The sequence below is a fragment of the Nerophis ophidion genome, linkage group LG20 (genome assembly GCF_033978795.1).
Source record: "Nerophis ophidion isolate RoL-2023_Sa linkage group LG20, RoL_Noph_v1.0, whole genome shotgun sequence".
NCBI lineage: Eukaryota > Metazoa > Chordata > Actinopteri > Syngnathiformes > Syngnathidae > Nerophis > Nerophis ophidion.
The window spans coordinates 25,450,322-25,469,683 of record NC_084630.1 but is presented as its reverse complement, the minus strand read 5'-3'; the positions used below and the strand labels follow the sequence as shown (position 1 = coordinate 25,469,683).

Sequence of the window (19,362 nt, the reverse complement as noted above, 5' to 3'; positions counted from 1 at the left end):
TTCCGTAAAAGGAAAAAAAATGTACAACGGAATGACAGACAGAAATACCAATTTCTTTATATATATATATATATATATATATATATATATATATATATATATATATATATATATATATATATATGTATATGTATATGTATATATATATATATATATGTATATGTATATGTATATATATATATATATATATATATATATATATTATAGGTAAATTGAGCAAATTGGCTATTTCTGGCAATTTATTTAACTGGTAGCCCTTTGCATTAATCAGTACCCAAGTAGTAGCTCTTGGTTTCAAAAAGGTTGGTGACCCTGGTATATACCAACATAGTCTGTAACATAAGTACTCACCCTGAGGATGCACACTGTAGTACAGTAGATGGCGGTATGCACCCGCCATAAAATGAAGAAGAAGCGGAACCAAAGTGTTAGCGCCCGTCGCGCGCGCCGGACTTCTATGGTTGAGCTCTTTCCCGCCTCCTCACCGGACGGATGCCGGAAGCGGTAAGAAGATCTTCACTGCCTGAGACTGTGTTGACATTTAGCTGCTTTTCAGGTTTGTACACAGTGAAAATCACACAAATGTCTGTTTTCATTCATTGGAACGTTTCATTACAAGTTTGACAAGATTTGTGTCGGATTGTTGATGTTGGAATGTCGAGTTAATGACTTTGTGTGTCGAGTCCTTTAAGATGTCGCCGGCAAACGGCCGTGTTACAAAATGGCTGCGGACGTTTTTAAAAACGTATTATTGTGTAAACGCACACAACATGGAGAGAATTATATATTTATGAAACTGTTGTGAAAGGAAAGAAAAGAACATTGCCAATACGTTTTTTGATGTAAGATGCAGACACATTCTGTTGACTGTAATTTCTGACAAAAAAAATCCATCCGTCCATCCATTTTCTCCCGCTTATCCGACGTCGGGTCGCGGGGGCAGCAGCCTAAGCAGAGAAGCCCAGACTCCCCTCTCCCCAGCCACTTCGACCAGCTCCTCCTGGTGGAACCCGAGGCGTTCCCAGGCCAGCCGGGAGACATAGTCTTCCCAACGTGTCCTGGGTCTTCCCCGTAGCCTCCTGTCGGTCGGATGTGCCCTAAACACCTCCCTGGGGAGGCGTTCGGGTGGCATCCTGAGCAGATGCTCGAACCACCTCATCAGGCTCATCTCGATTTGGAGGAGCAGCTGCTTTACTTTAAGCTTCCCTCAGATGGCAGAGCTTCTCACCATATCTCTTTTTTTATATATTTATATATTTTTTTCCACCCTATCTCTAAGGGAGAGACTTGGCGGAGGAAACTCATTTCAGCTGCTTGTACCTGTGATCTTGTCCTTTCGGTCATAATCCAAAGTTCATGACCATAGGTGAGGATGGGAACGTAGATTGACTGGTAAATGGAGAGCTTTGCCTTCCGGCTCAGCTCCTTCTTCACCGCAACGGATCGATAGAGCGTCCGCATTACTGAAGACGCCGCACCGATCCGCCTGTCGATCTCAAGATCTCTTCCCTCACTCGTGAACAAGACTCCGAGGTACTTGATCTCCTCCACTTGGGGCAGGGTCTCCTCCCCAACCTGGAGATGGCACTCCACCCTTTACCGGGCGAGAACCATGGACTCGGACTTGGAGGTGCTGATTCTCATCTCAGTCGCTTCACACTCGGCTACGAACCGATCCAATGAGAGCTGAAGATCCTGGCCAGATGAAGCCATCAGGACCACATCATCTACAAAATGCAGAGACCTAATTCTGCGAGCCACCAAAACGGATCCCCTCAACACCTCGACTGCACCTAGAAATTCTTTCCATAAAAGTTATGAACAGAATCGGGGACAAAGGGCAGCCTTGGCGGTGTCCAACCCTCACTGGAAACGGGTTCGATTTACTGCCGGCAATGCAAAAAAAATATATGATTTATTATTTTAAAAAAAAAAAATGTCACAATTGCAAAGTTCACTTTAGTTACAATTAGGGCTTGGCGATATGGCCTTTTATTAATATTTTGATATTTTTAGGCCATATCACGATACACAATATATATCTCAATATTTTGCCTTAGCCTTAAATGAACACGTGATGCATATAATCATAGCAGTATGATGATTCTATGTGTCTAGATTCAAACATTCTTGTTCATACTGCATTAATATATGCTCATTTAAACTTTCATGCAGAGAGGGAAATCACAACTAAGTCAATTGACCAAAAATGTCTTTATTAAACAGTTATCAAGCAGTGACACAAACACTCTTGTCATTTCAAAAACAGAAAGGGCAAGATTGTCAGAGACATTTTAAAACAAAATATTAGTGCACTTTTGTGCATGATGTTACTAAGATGACATCAAAACAACACTAAATCAAAGTGCACTTTTTGTACAGAACGCCATTACAATCGTTTGAAACAAATGAAGTGCACTTTTGTGCATGATTTCACACAAGATATTTCAAAAACTATAAAATACAAATTCTTTGCATAATAACAAATCAAATAGTGTATATGTTCTTCGCTAGGGCTGGGCGAAATGGCCTTTTATTAATATCTCGATATTTTTAGCCCATGTCACGATACACGATATGTATCTCGATATTTTTCTGTAGCCTTGAATGAACACTTGATGCATATAATCACAGCAGTATGATGATTCTGTTCATACTGCATTTATATGTGCTCATTTTAAACTTTCATTCAGAGAGGGAAATCACAACAAAGTCAATTTACCCAAAATGTAATTTTTAAGCAGTGGCACAAACATTCATGTAGTTTCCAAAACAGAAAGTGCAGGATTGTCAGAGACATTTTAAAACAAGCTATCAGTGCACTTTTGTGCATGATGCTACTAAGATGAAATATCAAAACAACACTAAATTAAAATGCACTTTTTGTACAGAACTCAATTACAATCATTTAAAATAAAGTGCACTTTAGTGCATGATGTCACACAAGATATTGCATTTACAACATGTTTTGCTTTATTGTAGATCAAAAAGCACCTCATATTCTCTACTGCTAACTATTGTTACCAAATCTGAGATATTGTGTAGAAATATGGGGAAAGAACTACAAATGTGCGCTTCATTCACAAAGATCTCGGAAAAAAGCTTTCCAAATGTATTTCAGCCATGTTGATTGGCCAAATATTAAGGGAGCTAAACATTTTTGAAGTTCAAAAATGAAATGCTGTTTTGTCCTGGATTATCCATGAAAAAAATAAAAAAGAGAAATGTGTGACCTGCAATTTGGAAAGTGAACTTCATCATTGCTCTCATTATTTGGCATAAATGCATGAAATAAAAAGTAAATAGATTAGTTTTGCAACCCAGAGTAAATTACTCAAAAGAAGAAATTAAAAATAAAGTGATTAATCTTTAAGTAGCAAGGTTAAAATGACCAAAAATAAGCAGGTCGGTTGTTACATATTTACTTTCAGGGTTTGTATGGGTGCTTAAAAACCTTGAAAATTATTGGATTTTAATGTGTTTTCATGGTTTGAAAAATGCTTGAATTTTGGGTGAAGTGCTTGTAAATGCTTGGAAATGTTCATCATATTTCTCAGCAAGTTTGACTCAACAGGCTGATTATAAAATGGAAAAAAATAAAGCAAGTTTCCTTAAAAATTTTTGCTTCACACTAGGGCTGGGCGATATGGTCTTTTTTTAATATCTTGATACTTTTAGGCCATGTCGCAATGTATATCTCGATATTTTGCCTTGGCCTTAAATTAACACTTGATGCATATAATCACAGCAGTATGATGATTCTATGTGTCGTCATTAAATCATTCTTCTTCATACTGCATTAATATATGCTCATTTTAAACATTCATGCAGAGAAGGAAATCACAACTAAGTCAATTGACCAAAACTGTATTTATTAAACAGTTATTAAGCAACGGCACAAATATTCATGTCATTTCCAAAACAGAAAGTGCAAGATTGTAAGAGACATTTTAGGTGTCAAATAAAAATGAGCTGCATAATAGGAAATCAAATAGTGTTTGTCCTTCACTCTGTGGTAGGTTACTACAGACGTTATTAAATACGGTGTTGATCTGGAAATTTTTGCCTCTGCATTTTGATGGTGTGGGCGTGTGGCACCAAACTGAGATGTTGACATGCAGTTTCAAGCGCTCTTCTTTCTCTAGCAGGTGACCTTTCAAATGATGCTACATATTTGCAGTAATGCTACTTTTTATAGCAACGCTTTTGCCCCACACTTGACAAATTACGGTTGTCTTGTGGATATATTCCCACTTGATACCAAACCACCGTCAGACGATGGACCCCCTGCTGTTTTTCTTGGGAATTAATTCTTCCTTCATTCGCACCTTCTTTCTCTCGTATTACCACTCGCACGGCTCCGCTAGCAGCACAGCTAACGTTACCCATGCTGCTACCTCTCTACTCCGCGACGTGTGTAAGAAGGTGCATTTGTCTGTGAGAAGGACAGACAGGAAAGAGCGAGAAGAGCCTGCAGCGTAATGCCCGCAGCTAAAACCCAACTGCGTGAGAATGTATACTCCAATATCACGATATAGTCATTTTCTATATCATGATACATATATCGATATATCGCCCAGCCCTACTATACACTTGATCTGTTGGCTTTGCACAAGCCCTTACAGGCCTACTGAAATGAGATTTTCTTATTTAAACGGGAATAGCAGGTCCATTCTATGTGTCATACTTGATCATTTCGCGATATTGCCATATTTTTGCTGAAAGGATTTATTAGAGAAAATCGACGATAAAGTTCGCCACTTTTGGTACTTCCTGAAAAAGCCTCGCCTTTACCGGAAGTCGCAGAAGATGACGTCGCAAGTGTGGGGGCTCCTCACATATTCACATTGATTTTAATGGGAGCCTCCAACAAAAACAGTTATTTGGACCGAGAAAACGACAATTTCCCCATTAATTTGAGCGAGGATGAAAGATCCGTGTTGGAAGCTATTGATAACAGACTAGGAAAAAAAAAAAAAACGAGTAAAAAAAACAAAACGCGATAGCATTGGGACGGATTCCGATGTTTTTAGACACATTTACTAGGATAATTCTGGGAAATCCCTTATCTTTCTATTGTGTTGCTAGTGGTTTAGTGAGTTTAATAATAGCTGATAGTCGGAGGTGTAGTCCACGGGTGTCTTGACGCCATGTCTCACGGGTGTAGACGTCAACTGTACGGACGACACAAGCTCAGCTGATATCCGGTAAGTGGCGACTTTTTAACCACAATTTTCTCACCGAAACCTGCTGGTTGACATTCGGTAGGATCCATGTTGGCTTGACCGCGCTCTGATCCATAGTAAAGTTTCAGCTCCGGGAATTTTAAACAAGGAATCACCGTGTGTTTGTGTGGCTAAAGGCTAAAGCTTCCCAACTCCATCTTTCTACTGTGACTTCTCCAATATTAATTGAACGAATTGCAAAAGATTCAGCAACACAGATCTCCAAAATACTGTGTAATTATGCCCTTAAAGCAGACGACTTTTACCTGTGTGTGTGCGTAGCGCTCATACTTCCTAAAAACCCGTGACGTCCTGCGTACACGTCATTACACGATGTTTCCAAGACGAAACTCCCAGGAAATATAAAATTGTAATTTAGTAAACTAAAAAAGCCGTATTGGCATGTGTTGCAATGTTAATATTTCATCATTGATGTATAAATTATCAGACTGCGTGGTGGATAGTAGTGTGTTTCAGTAGGCCTTTACATTCAGTTGTTGTCATGCCAGAGCCGTGTATACGTCTCTGTGTCGCCCCCAAGAGGACAGTGGTGCATCGGTCCATCATGCCGGGAGATTGTCGTATTAATGAAGATTGGATAGAAAACGACAAATACAAACTTTGGATAAAAGGTGGACCAAATCCACATGTAGCCTGCTGCATAGTACTCAAAAAGGAAATCCAGCTTTTCGGAATGGGAGAGTTGGCTCTTTTGCTTCATATGAAAGGTAAACCACAGAGATAGCCCTACATGTTAACTAACGTTAGCTACAGTTTTATTTTCTAACCTTTTGGTACATGCTCGACCTAAAACTGTGAGATCAGCGCTAAATTACATGTTAATTACGGACAGTTATTAAGAGCTATGAAAGGAAAAAAGAGAGTGTTTGTTAATGATAAATTATAATGTTTAGAACTTACATCAACTATAAATTGATTATCATAAGGCTACATATACCTGATGAAAGGTGCCCGAGGTGTTGTGAAACAAACATTTTTTTCTTTAAATTAATGAACCTTATATTAATGTGGAACTGTTTGTTAATAAATGAGTAAAATTTACATTTTGAGGGTGCATGTATTTATATCACAATACGCAGTTTACAAGCACAAATACGGTGTGAATCAATCCACGCTGTTCGATGTCATTGAGTGCTGTAAGTCAGAAAAATAACAAGAAATGTGAAAAACAACACAAATGGAGACACATTTGCAAACACCAATGACTTTGAATAGTCTACACAAACACTGCTTCCTTTTCTATGCCCCATTCAGTTAATGATGACTGCTGGCTCAATGTTAGGCTTAGGTTTCAGCAGATTTTCCGTATTTTTTCTACAGACAGCTTTTGGTGACTTCGAACACCTCAAAAACTTTTGCCTTTTGAAGAGTACTGGAAAAGCTGGAAAATTGATCTCGAAAGTCCTTAAAAAGTGCTTGAATTTGGTCATGGAAATGGTGAACGAACACACTCCAGAATATTATCACAACATATGCACGACGATGTCTCCCGTGACTGAGCAGAGCTGGACTTTTCTAAACCATGTGTTTGTTTTCTTGTCTCCTGCAGACATCTGTGGAGAACATCTTCTTCCGAGCAGCAAGTGGACCTCAAGAATGGCGCAGGATAAGCTTCAGCCCCCCTATATTATAGAGGAGGAGGAGCTGCAGTACCCCTTCATTAAAGGGGAAGAGGAGAAGCCACAGCAAGCCCACATTAAAGAGGGGAAGGAGCAACTTACCTCTTGCACAAAGGAGTCGCATTCCCCTGTCACATTACAGAGAGAGAGGAGTCATAGCTCTGCTCACATTAAAGAGGAAGAGGAGGAACATAGCATCAGTCAGGAGGAGTTTAAAGGACTTGAGGGTGACCAAGTGGTCTGTGTTATCGTGAAGAGTGAAGATGAGGCCGGAAGTGAGGAGAAGACAGAGGTGGAGCCTCCAAGCAGCAGTTCAGCTCAACGCAGGACAACAGAAGCTGATGGAGACCACTGTGGAGGATCACAAGCAGACAAGATCTTAGCTCCACTATCAAGGTCACACTCTCCTGACAATGATGGTGAAGACTCTGAAGTTGATAAGACATGTCACACTGACAACACACACTTGACATGTTCTGACTGTGGCAAAACTTTTAAATACTGTTGTCAACTGAAAACACACATGAGGATACACACTGGAGAAAAACCCTTTTCCTGCTCAATCTGTGGTCTATGTTTTACTCAAAAGCAACATTTGATAACACACACAAGAACACACACTGGAGAAAAACCTTTTATCTGTTCAGTTTGTGGGCTAGGTTGTACTCAAAGGCAACATTTGATAATGCACTCAAGAATACACACTGGAGAAAAACCTTTTTCTTGTTCAATCTGCGGCAAAGATTTTACTCAAGCATACCATTTGAAAGCGCATATGAGAATACACACTGGAGAAAAACCTTTTTCCTGCTCAGAGTGTGGTAAAGGCTTTGCTCATAAAAATGTGCTGAAAGGACACATGAAAATGCACACTGGAGAAAAACCTTTTTCTTGTTCAATCTGTGGCAAAGATTTTACTCAAGGATACCATTTGAAAGCTCACACGAGAATACACACTGGAGAAAAACCTTTTTCCTGCTCAGAGTGTGGTAAAGGTTTTGCACATAAAAATTTGCTGAAAGGACACATGAAAATGCACGCTGGAGAAAAACCTTTTCTTTGTTAAATCTGTTAAGGTTTTGTACAACAGTGTTTTTCAACCAATGTGCTGTGGCACACTAGTGTACTTTGAGATATTGTCTGGTGTGCCGTGGGAAACTATGTAATTTCACCTAATTGGGTTAAAAATATTTTTTTGCAAACCAGTAATTACAATCTGCAAATAATGTGCCGTTGTTGAGTGTCTGTACTGTGTAGAGCTCAGCAGAGTGACCATGCATATTATCAGTAGGTGGCAGCAGGTAGCTAATTGCTGTTTAGATGCCGGTAAAAAGGTATCCAACGCTTGAACCAAAAATAAACAAAAAGCATTGAAGCTTAGAGATGGCTATGTAAAACTAAACTAAAACTGAACTGGCTGCAAAGTAAACAAAAACGAAATGCTGGACGACAGCAAAGACTTACAGCGTGTGGAGCAGATGGCGTCCACAAAGTACATCCGTCCATGACATGACAATCAACAACAACATAGGAGTGCAAAACAAGAATTAAAACACTATACACAAGAAAACACCAAAAGACTCAAAATAAGTCACTTTGTAAATGTGACAGGTCGTGACTGTACACCTACTTTGAGACAAGAGCTATAGTGATGCATGCTTGGTTATGGTTTACATTTATATTCAACAATTGTGAGAACGACTTTTTACTGTCAATATCGGCTGCTGAGTTTCATTTTTTTAATGTTTTCTGCTGCTGGTGTGCCTTGAGGTTTTTCAATGAAAAAAATGTGCCTTGGCTCAGAAACGTTTGGAAAAACACTGTTGTACAAAGTCAGTATTTGAAAGTACACATGAGAAGACACACTGGTGAGAAAGTGTTGAGTTGCAGTGTGTGGTGAAAGATCCTCGTCTAAGTACAAGTGTGCTGGTGAGAACAGCAGCAGCAAATGAAGCTGCAGGATTTGAAATAAACTGTGAAAACTTAACTTTGACAAACTTTGATTCTGTCAAACCCGTTACTGTCAGGCTTTCCTTTGACAGTTTGGCTACGTTTTAGTTTTTTCCTCTGCATTTGTTTGTTTCCTCTGTGTTTAGTATTTCCTGTCCTTCGTCCCTGTCTAGTGCTCTTATTTTGGTTCGGCTTCCTGTCTGTCTCCCTGTGTCCTGTTTTCACTCAGCTGCGGCTGATTGGCATCTGATCACACCTGATGTCAATCAGCCAGATCCTATTTTACCTGCTTTGTTCCTCCAGTCAGTGCTGGATCGTTTGTATTGTCGTGTCAATGTCATTTTCTACTTGTCATTCCTACTGGTCGTGTGAATGCAGCGTAGCAGTAAGCTATATTTGGTAGATGTTTTGTAGCTTACTGTTTTTTGTTCCCTGCTTCCGATTTGTTTGTTCATAGCGCTTAGTTTATTATATCCGCCCACGTGTGTGCTTTTTGTTTGTACCCTTTGTTTGTTCTAGTTGTAGTATTTTAAATTAAACTATGTTTTCCTGCAAAATGCCTCCCTCCTTCTCTGCATCTTGGGGTTCGTCACCAAATAACCCTGACAGTTACCTTGGCTGTGGTTTCGCTAGATAGTGGGTTGGGACAGTGGGAATCTCACTTCTTGGATGACAAGGCATTTGGCTACACTTAAGAAACCGTGAGGCTCACGCATTGATCACGATGGGGAGTTCAGCATTGGACTCTTTAGCTTCAGGGTGAGCAATGAACTTTGTGAACGGGCCCTGCGTAGGGGAGCGAGCTCGTTATGAGCAGGCCCTGTTTAGAAGGGCCCGCTCGTCATAAAACATACCTACATGCCATGGGCAACCCCAGGTTGAAGGGCTGATGTTGTCATCCTGAAAGACCAGCCTGCCAACCCCCCGAGTCCGGACTTTGCACCACTTTGCGGACTGGTCTTTGCGCCATGTTTGGTTGGAGACTTTTGAGGTATGGATGTGGGATACCTTCTCTTTTGGCCCTGTATGTTTCATGCCTGTGATATGCTCCCAACTCTTGATTAGGTCGGCGATTGGAAATAGATTTGCCGGAATCTCAGCCACTTTAGAATCAGTTGAGCCCAGGGATTTTCATTCGCACTTTAATTGAGCCATGGTCGTTATTTTTCAGATGGCCATGGAAACTTCAGCACATATAACCTGTGATATCATTGTTGTGCAACACAAGCTTCTTCATATGATTCTAACATATATATAATTGTATACAAATCTATTGATGAACTCCTTTATATGATATACATATTTGTTCATTCCTTTGCTTTTGAGTACACATACTGGGCAACCCATCCAAATGATCAGAATCAGGTCTCCTAATCACTTGGCCCGACCACAGGTGAATAAAAATCAAGCACTTAGGCATGGAGACTGTTTCACCAAACATTTATGAAACAATGGGCCACTTTTAGGAGCTCAGTGATTACCAACGTTGAACTGTCATAGAATGCCACCTTTGCAACAAATTCAGTCATGAAATTTCCTCGCTCCTAAATATTCCAAAGTCAAATGTCCGCGTTTGTATAAAAAATGGAAGCGTTTGAGAACAACAGCAACTCAGCCACAAACTGACAGAAAGGGGTCAGCGGATGCTGAAGCACATGGTGCAGAGGTCCCCGACTTTCTGCACAGTCAGTTGCTACAGAGCATTTTGGACTGCATTGTGCAGTGTGAATTTTGGTTGAAGAGGAATTATAGTGTGTTTTTTTTTTTTGTTTTGTTTTTTTAGGAGTTGGGCCCCTTAGTACAGTTGTGATCAAAATGATTCAACCCCCACACAATTTTGGTGTTTTAGCAAGTTGGACATTTATTCCGTATTTTGTTTATAGTCATATCAAATAAAGATGTGTCAAATAGACAAATGTAACTTAAATTGTAACACTGTATTTTACAAAATACCAAAAAAGGACATTTTTCTTAATATCTCATTGACAAAATATTTCAACCCCCTAGTTACATGCATCTTTAGTACTTAGTAGAACACCCTTTGGCAGTAATGACATCCTTCAAAGGTGATACATAACCGGACCAGGCTTCTTGCAACGATCTGCAGGTATTTTAGCCCATTCCTCTTGGGCAAAGGCCTCCAATTCATTCATATTCTTGGGCTTGCATGCTGCAACTGCCTTCTTCAAGTCCCACCACAGCTTTTCTATAGGATTTAGGTCTGGCGACTGTGAAGGCCACTCCAGAGTCTTCCAGCCCTTCTGCAACCACTGATGTTGATTTGGAGGTATGCTTGGGATCCTTGTCCTGTTGGAAGGTCCAACGTCTCCCAAGCCTCAGCTTCGTCACTGACTTCATGACATTTGCAGCTAATATATCCTGCTAGGAAATAGAATTCATAATGCCTTGAACGCGCTGGAGATTCCCGGTACCTGAGGCAGAGAAACAGCCCCAGAGCATAATTGACCCCCCACCATGCTTAACAGTAGGAAAGGTGTTCTTCTCTTTGTAAGCTTAATTTTTTCTCCTCCAGACATAACGTTGATTCATAGGCCCAAAGAGTTCCAGTTTTTTCTCATCCCTCTAAAGAACAGTTTTCCAAAACCTTTGGGGTTTGTCCAGATCTTTTTTGGCATACTGGAGTCAATTTTTCTTGTGCCTGGTAGTCAGAAGTGGGGTGCACTTGGGAGTTCTGGCATGGAGGCTTTTCATCTCGTAGTGCGCGCCCTATTGTCTGGGACGAAACCTGCGTTCCCCCCTCTGCAATGTTCTGTTGTAGTTCCTAAGCTGTTACCCGGGGGTTTTTCACCACTGTACACTTCAAATACCGGACAGCAGTTGCACACAGCGTCCTCTTTCTACCACGCCCAGGTAGTGTCGCCACTGTGCCTTTAGCTTTAAACTTGCAAATTATGCTCCCAACTGTGTCTCTTGGAATGTGTAATGTCTTTGCTATTTTCTTATATCCATATCCTTTCTTATGAAGAGAAATTACCTCCTCTCTTGACTTCTTTGACCACTCCCTGGACTTCACCATGTTGCAAATACACCATTGACCATCTACAAGAAGCTGAGTGTCACGGTCTTTTTCAATCAGTTTAATTGTTGCTCGTTATGGTTCTAATCACATCTACAGGTGTTTTCAACACCTGATTGAAAAGACCTTATTCAAATTCTGTTCTTAGGGGGTTATGATCTTCAAGGGGTTGAATAATTTTGTCAATGAGATATTAAGAAAAATGTCCTTTTTTGGTATTTTGTAAAATACAGTGTTACAATTTAAGTTGCATTTGTCTATTTGACACATTTTTATTTGATATGACTATAAACAAAATACGGAATAAATGTCCAACTTGCTAAAACACCAAAATTGTGTGGGGGTTGAATAATTTTGATCATAACTGTACAAGTGAAAGGGACTTTGAATGTTCCAGGACACCAAAACATTTTTGGACAATTCCGTGCTCCCAACCTTGTGGGAACAGTTTGGAGCGGCCCCTTCCTCTTCCAACATGACTCTGCACCAGTGCACAAAGCAAGGTCCATAAAGACATGGATGACAGTCTGGTGTAGATGAACTTGACTGGCCTGCACAGAGTCCAGACCTGAACCTGATAGAACACCTTTGGGATGAATTAGAATGGAGACTGAGAGCCAGGCCTTCTCGACCAACATCAGTGTGTGTCCTCACCAATGCGCTTTTGGAAGCATGGTGGAAAATTCCTATAAACACACTCCGCAACCTTGTGGACAGCCTTCCCTGAAGAGTTGGAGCTGTAATAGCTGTAAAAGGTGGACCCATATCATATTGAACCCTATGGGTTAGGAATGGGATGGCACTTCAAGTTTATATGTGCGTCAAGGCAGGTGACCAAATACTTTTGGCAATATAGTGTACTTATGAGTCAAAGTAGCAACATATACATGTGAGATATGTGGGGTGGTTGAAAATCTGCAGAATGTATATAGTATGATATACATATATTTGTTTGACATTTGTTCATTCCTTTGCTTTTGAGAACACATAGTCCAGTCCACGTCTTAGTTCATATTTACTGGTTCACATCTGAAACATCTTCGGGACCACTTTTGAAGCATATTATTATTTGAGTAGTTGTGTTTCATACAAGATCATATACTTTTAAAATGTGAGACTTTATGAATCATTTGTTGGATCTAGATAATCCATTGTATTATCTGAATTACTGTCTTTCGTAATATGAATATTTTTGTATATGTATGTCCCCAGACCTTCTTGCAGTAATAATGTATGCTTAACAAAAGTTGGGTACAATAAATGTAGTTAATTTTAGTGAGTATGTTTTCTTTTTTTTTAATGTACAAACCCCGTTTCCATATGGAAATTGTGTTAAATGTAAATATAAACTGAATACAATGATTTGCAAATCATTTTCAACCCATATTCAGTTGAATATGCTACAAAGACAACATATTTGATGTTCAAACTGATAAACATTTTTTTTTTGCAAATAGTCATTAACTTTAGGATTTGATGCCAGCAACACGTGACAAAGAAGTTGGGAAACGTGGCAATAAATACTGATAAAGTTGAGGAATGCTCATCAAACACTTATTTGGAACATCCCACAGGTGTGCAGGCTAATTGGGAACAGGTGGGTGCCATGATTGGGTATAAAAGCAGCTTCCATGAAATGCTAAGTAATTCACAAACAAGGATAGGGTGAGGGTCACCACTTTGTAAGCAAATTGCCAAACAGTTTTAGAACATTTCCCAATGAGATATTGCAAGGAATTTAGGGATTTTACCATCAAATCATCAAAAAGTTCAGACAATCTGGAGTAATCACTGCACGTAATCGATGTTATTACGGACTTTTGATCCCTTAGGCTGTACTGCATCAAAAACCGACATCAGTGTTTAAAGGATATCACCACATGGGCTCAGGAACACTTCATCATCCACTGTCACTAAATACAGTGTGTCGCTACATCTGTAAGTGCAAGTTAAAACTCTACTAAGCAAAGCCAAACCTATTTACCAACAATATCCTGAAACGCCGCCGGCTCGGCTGGGCCCGAACTCACCTAACATAGACTGATGCAAAGTGGAAAAGTGTTCTGTGGTCTGACGAGTCCACATTTCAAATTATATTTGGAAACAGAGGATGTGGTGTCCTCCGGAATAAAGAGGAAAAGAACCATTCGGATTGTTATAGGTGCAAAGTTCAAAAGCCAGCATCTGTGATGGTATGGGGGTGTATTAGTGCCCAAGGCATGGGTAACTTACACATCTGTGAAGGCACCATTAATGCTGAAAGGTCCATACAGGTTTTGGAGCAACATATGTTGTCATCCAAGCAACGTTATCATGGACGCCTCTGCTTATTTCAGCAAGACAAGTGTTACAACAGCGTGGCTTCATAAAAAAAGAGTGCGGGTACTTTCCTGGCCCGCCTGCAGTCCAGACCTGTCTCCCATTGAAAATGATTGGACAATTTTGAAGCGTAAAACACGACAGCGGATTGAAGCTCTACATAAAACAAGAATGGGAAAGAATTCCACTTTCAAAGCGTCAACAATTTTTTTCCTCAGTTCCCAAACATTTATTGAGTGTTGTTAAAAGAAAAGGTGATGTAACACAGTGGTGAACATGCCCTTTCCCAACTACTTTGGAACGTGTTGCAGCTATGAAATTCTAAGTTAATTATTATTTGCAAAAAAAAAAAAGTTTATGAGTTTGAACATCATTCAATTGAATATGGGTTGAAAAGGATTTGCAAATCATTGAATTCCATTTATATTTACACCTAACATAATTTCCCAACTCATGGAAACAGGGTTTTGTAATACTGCGGTCATTTTTTATCATTTTATCTTTATATGATTAAAATGTTGTTTCCAGGTTGGTTTATCATCATTAATAACTCCTAAAATTTGAATATTGGCCATCATAATTTGTGTGTTAAATTTGTACTATACCCAAACATGATATTTTTAATTTTATTGAAGTTTATTGACATTTTATTGATGTCCAACCATCTTTTTGTGGTCAAGTTCTCTCTGGATAAATACGATCAGCGCTAAACCAAGCAGTAAGAAGATGAAGTATGGAAGGTTAATATATCAGAATCACAATCATCCATCCATCCATCCATCCATTTTCTACCGCTTATTCTAATACTTTATCAATCCCTGAGGGGAAATTAAGATTTTCAGTTCGGTCTAAATCTGGGGTCCAGACTGAGGCCCAGGGGGAAAAAAACTCATAGCCCAAGCACACATAAGCATGTGTGTAAGAGGGACACATCAAAGGACATTAAACACGTTGAAATAGCACCGCTGATGCAACCAGCCACTTCTGCATACAGCCACAAAAGTAAAACAACAAAAATAACATTTGTCGAATGAAACGGCGTGCAGCAACACAATGCCACCAGTACGCTGGTGACAGGAAGGATATGATGGAATAGTTCTAGTTCCTTTTACACAACACTACCTCCAGCAACATCTTAGTCTCTTGCCATTGCTTCAACATGGCTGCTGTGTTTAAATCTCACGGCCCTCAAGTCAGCATTGAAATAGGCGAATATGAGCAATTTCCTACAAAAGAACACAAGACGCCACCAAGTAAGTACATTTGGATGCATTATTTTTTTCACCTGTGCATGTACAGTTCATGCCTGCATGGGTGATGCTGGTGTGAAATTGTACTGTAATGTTACAGTAGTAAATGTACATCAGTTTAATACTGGATAAGTAAATGAAGCTACTTGTTCAGTGAGGTTTAGAGGTCAAAGAAAACTACTTGTTTTGTTGGAGGGGCTAATTGTGTCACTTAGAATATTCATGACATGTAGGCTGATGTCCGACTGCTTGCTTGCGTTCCGCATTTGCCCATAAAAGTGCATCCTGCCTGGACTTTTGATAAAACATTTGCCACTTTCTGGGTAAATAAATAACATGCATTCAAGTAAAACAATTTAAAACATTGCTCTAACCTTTTGCCAATAAAATTTAATTTGTGTCTAAATATTAGGGTCTTTTTTTAAGTTTAAATTATGCAAGAAAGTATTTTTTTTGATTAATCAAAATGCAAAGGTGTGATTAATGTGATTATATTATGCTAGATCCACTCGACGTCCGTTTCACCTGTCGCCAGTGGGGGGGGGTCCCCACACCTGCGGTCCCCTCCAAGGTTTCTCATTGTTATCCCATTGGGTTGAGTTTTTTCTTGTCCTGATTTGGGATCTGATGTTGTTGTTGTGGCTTGTGCAGCCCTTTGAGATACTTGTGATTTAGGGCTTTATAAGTAAAGATTGATTGATTGGTTGGTTGATTGATTGATTATATATTTGAATCGTTTGACAGCACTAATATTGAAGTGCGTAGTTGCAGTTACCATGGCAACACTATTCCAACTTATTTTTAAAAGGTTAATTGAAGTGAGTTTTTAATTCTTAAATTTTTGCATTTCCTTGTTATACTGCATGAATTTGAGTGTGTGTGTGTGTGTGTGTGTGTGTGTGTGTGTGTGTTGTACAGGATTCAAACATGTCCACGTGGTTCTGTTGGCCTTTGGAATTCTGTGTGTTCTTCAAGCGGTCCTTAACATCACTCTGAGACTGGTTTACAACAAAACAGTTGAAAAAGGTAAACAAAGAAGAAAACACGATTTTGTTTCTCAAATGGAAGATTATAGCCCTGTGATGTTGCATTAAAAGGTGCATGTAAAATGTCAATAGACAGGGCACTTCATATTAAATTTGACCACAATCGTGTTCTGAGCCACGCCCTGCTCCATCACCGGTAAGAATATGATGCCAAATTCCAGTACACTTTCTCACTGTTCTCTTTGATTCGGTAAGTAGAGTTGGACATTTGTTAAGGTTTGTAAATAAACAGTACAGGTTTGCTCAACCTTCTCAGTCAATGTGTTTTCTTCATTTTCAGATTGTCACTGAAGGCATCAAAACTATGAATGAACACATGTGGAGTTATGTACTTCACAAAAAAAAGGTGAAATAACTGAAAACATGTTTTATATTCTAGTTTCTTCAAAATGACCACCTTTTGCTCTGATTACTCATTTGCACACTCTTGGCATTCTCTCGATGAGCTTCAAGCACACCTGTGAAGTGAAAGCCATTTCAGGTGACTACCTCTTGAAGCTCATCGAGAGAATGCCGAGAGTGTGCGAAAAAGTAATCAGAGCAAAGGGTGGCTATTTTAAAGAAACTAGAATATAAAACATGTTTTTAGTTATTTCACCTTTTTTTTGTTAAGTACTTTGTACATAATTCCACATAGAATACAATAGAATGTATTTTATTGTCACTATACACAGGTACAATGAGATTAAAAGCAACTCCAGTATCAGTGCGAGAGTCGACAAATATGCAAAACCTAGGAAGGAAAGAAATTGAAAAATAGTGCAAAAAGAAGTAAGGTGCACAGTCCAGACCTGAGAACGAATGTTCAGAATGTGTTGTTTAAATAGTATACTATATACATTTTTACAGAAGCATTCAGACTGTGGTTGGAAAGTAAAAATTGCACTCAGAGAGGTGCTAAACCAGGGGTGTCAGACTCAAATACAGAGTGGGCCAAAATTTAAAACTGAACAAAGCCGCGGGCCAAGGTTGAACAAATTAACCTTTCAATAGGGACCCAAACAAGTTTTGCAATGAATATTGAACAAGCAAGGCTTAAATAGGGCAGCACTGTGGCACAGGGGTTAGTGCATCTGCCTCACAATACGAAGGTCCTGAGTAATCCTGGGTTCAATCCCGGGCTCAGGATCTTTCTATGTGGAGTTTGCATGTTCTACCCGTGACTTTGTGGGTTCCCTCCGGGTACTCCGGCTTCCTCCCACGGAACAGGCAGAGCTTATATAACATAATAGTGCAAAATCAACTTTCAAAAAACAACGAAAAAACATCAGTGGTATATTAAATACAATTTTAATTTAAAAAATGAATGCCTCTTTTCTATTTGCAGCCTTCTGAGGTAAATATCAACATTAACTTTTTCCACAGGCTAATAAATTCGAAAATAAACTAAAAATGAGGTGGGCGGGGTTTGGTGGTAGCGAAGGGTGTATATTGTAGCGTTCCGGAAGAGATATTGCTGCAAGGGGTTCTGGGTATTTGTTCTGTTGTGTCCATGTTGTGTTACGATGCGGGTGTTCTCCCGAAATGTTTTGTCATTCTTGTTTGGTGTGGGTTCACAGTGTGGCGCATATTTGTAACAATGTTAAAGTTGTTAATACAGCCACCCTCAGTGTGACCTGTATGGCTGTTGACCAAGTATTCAGAGTATTTGCATATGTGTGTGTGGAAGCTGCATATATTATGTGACTTGCCCAGTACGCTGTTTGTATGGAGGAAAAGAGGACGTGACGACATGTTGTAGAGGGCGCTCAAGGCAGTGCCTTTAAGGCACGCTCCCAATATTGTTGTCCGGGTGGAAATCAGGAGAATGGTTGCCCAGGGAGATTTTCGGGAGGGGCACTAAACTTCGGGAGTCTCCCGGGAAAATCATGAGGGTTGGCAAGTATGAGTATTAGCGGTGATTTTGGTGTTACCGGTGGGCCAGCTCTAATGTTAGTTTGATATTGCCTCAAGGGCCAAATGAAATTAAACGGTGGGCCACGTTTGGCCCGCGGGCCAGAGTTTGACACCCATGTGCTAAACTATAAAATCAGTGCCTATGAGAGTTCACCGTGGTTATGGCTTTAGGGAAAAAACTGTTCTTGAGTCTGTTGACCCTGTTGCGCCTTCCTGAGGGCAGCAGGTCAAACAGGTCAAAGCCAGGGTGGGAGCTGTCCTTGATAATGTTCATAACTCTGGTGAGGCAGTGGGAGGTGTAAATGTCTATCAGGGAGTGGCAAGGCAACCGATCCTCCGCTGTGCTGCCTTTACCACTCTCTGGAGCCTCTCCCTGTCTCCAGCGGTGCAGCTGCCGTACCATGCTGTGATGCAGTTTGTCAGCAGATTCTCAATGGATGAGCGGTAGAAGGTCAGCAGCAGGTTGGAGTACAGGTTGTACTTCTTGAGGACTCTCTGGAAGTGCAGCCGCTGCTGAGCCTTCTTAGTGATGGCAGTAGTGTTATCTGACCAGGAGATGTTGTCAGAGATAAGGACACCAAGAGACTGGAAGGTTTGGACCCTCTCCACACACTCACCCTTGATGTAGAGGGGGGCTAGCTCAGTGCTGTGTTTCCTGAAGTCAACACACCTGTTCATTCACGGTTTTGAGGGCTTCAGTGACCATCTACAATGTAAACAGTCTTGAAAATAAAGAAAACACATTGAATGAGGTGTGTCCAAACTTTTGGCCTGCACTGTACGTTTTTATTATATTTATGTTATTCCTCACACACAAAAAAGAAACATATTCTTTGAGTACAAGATATGCATTCAATCAAATTCAAGTTGGATTTGAACTGTATAAATATGAAAACATTTTAGAATGGAGGGCTGGGCTTAAAATAATAAATAAAAAAAGAATTGCCTTAAACCAAAAATAGATGTGAAAACTAAATCTCCTCTGTTATGTCTCAGTCC

The 19,362-nt window shown here is 39.9% G+C and overlaps 2 protein-coding genes and 1 long non-coding RNA gene across 4 annotated transcripts in view; 2 read left to right on the top strand and 1 right to left on the bottom strand.

The window, feature by feature from the left end:
• The first annotated feature begins 427 nt into the window (after positions 1-427).
• On the top strand, positions 428-13,127 carry LOC133538928 (gastrula zinc finger protein XlCGF8.2DB-like). 2 transcript variants are annotated; one of them, XM_061880850.1, is made up of 3 exons: positions 457-556; positions 6,567-6,683; positions 6,796-13,127. In XM_061880850.1, exon 3 carries the CDS (start codon positions 6,843-6,845, stop codon positions 7,929-7,931), a length of 1,089 nt encoding a protein of 362 aa, XP_061736834.1. In that variant the 5' UTR covers positions 457-556; positions 6,567-6,683; positions 6,796-6,842; the 3' UTR covers positions 7,932-13,127. The 2 variants fall into 2 exon arrangements, with proteins under 2 accessions (XP_061736833.1, XP_061736834.1); XM_061880849.1 differs by lacking the exon at positions 6,567-6,683 and having other exon boundaries at positions 428-556.
• LOC133538930 (uncharacterized) overlaps positions 3,136-19,362 on the bottom strand; it is a 34,924-nt gene continuing 18,697 nt past the window's right edge. The window contains exon 3 of the long non-coding RNA XR_009803136.1: positions 3,136-7,216. This is a non-coding gene — a long non-coding RNA (uncharacterized LOC133538930). The remainder of the gene's footprint in view (positions 7,217-19,362) is intronic.
• The window catches only part of LOC133538929 (CD209 antigen-like protein E), a 43,321-nt gene continuing 39,225 nt past the window's right edge, over positions 15,267-19,362 (top strand). Inside the window, exons 1-2 of the mRNA XM_061880851.1 lie at positions 15,267-15,424; positions 16,340-16,447. Coding sequence (XP_061736835.1) covers positions 15,331-15,424; positions 16,340-16,447 — 202 coding nt within the window. The 5' untranslated portion in view covers positions 15,267-15,330. The remainder of the gene's footprint in view (positions 15,425-16,339; positions 16,448-19,362) is intronic.

What these genes read in the sequence shown, in the direction of transcription:
- LOC133538928 (XM_061880849.1), top strand. Translation starts at nt 493, where the DNA reads ATGCCGGAAGCGGTAAGAAGATCTTCACTGCCTGAGACTGTGTTGACA. An exon ending in GACATTTAGCTGCTTTTCAG is followed by an intron (nt 557 to 6,795) that starts GTTTGTACACAG and finishes TGTCTCCTGCAG; the next exon opens with ACATCTGTGGAGAACATCTT.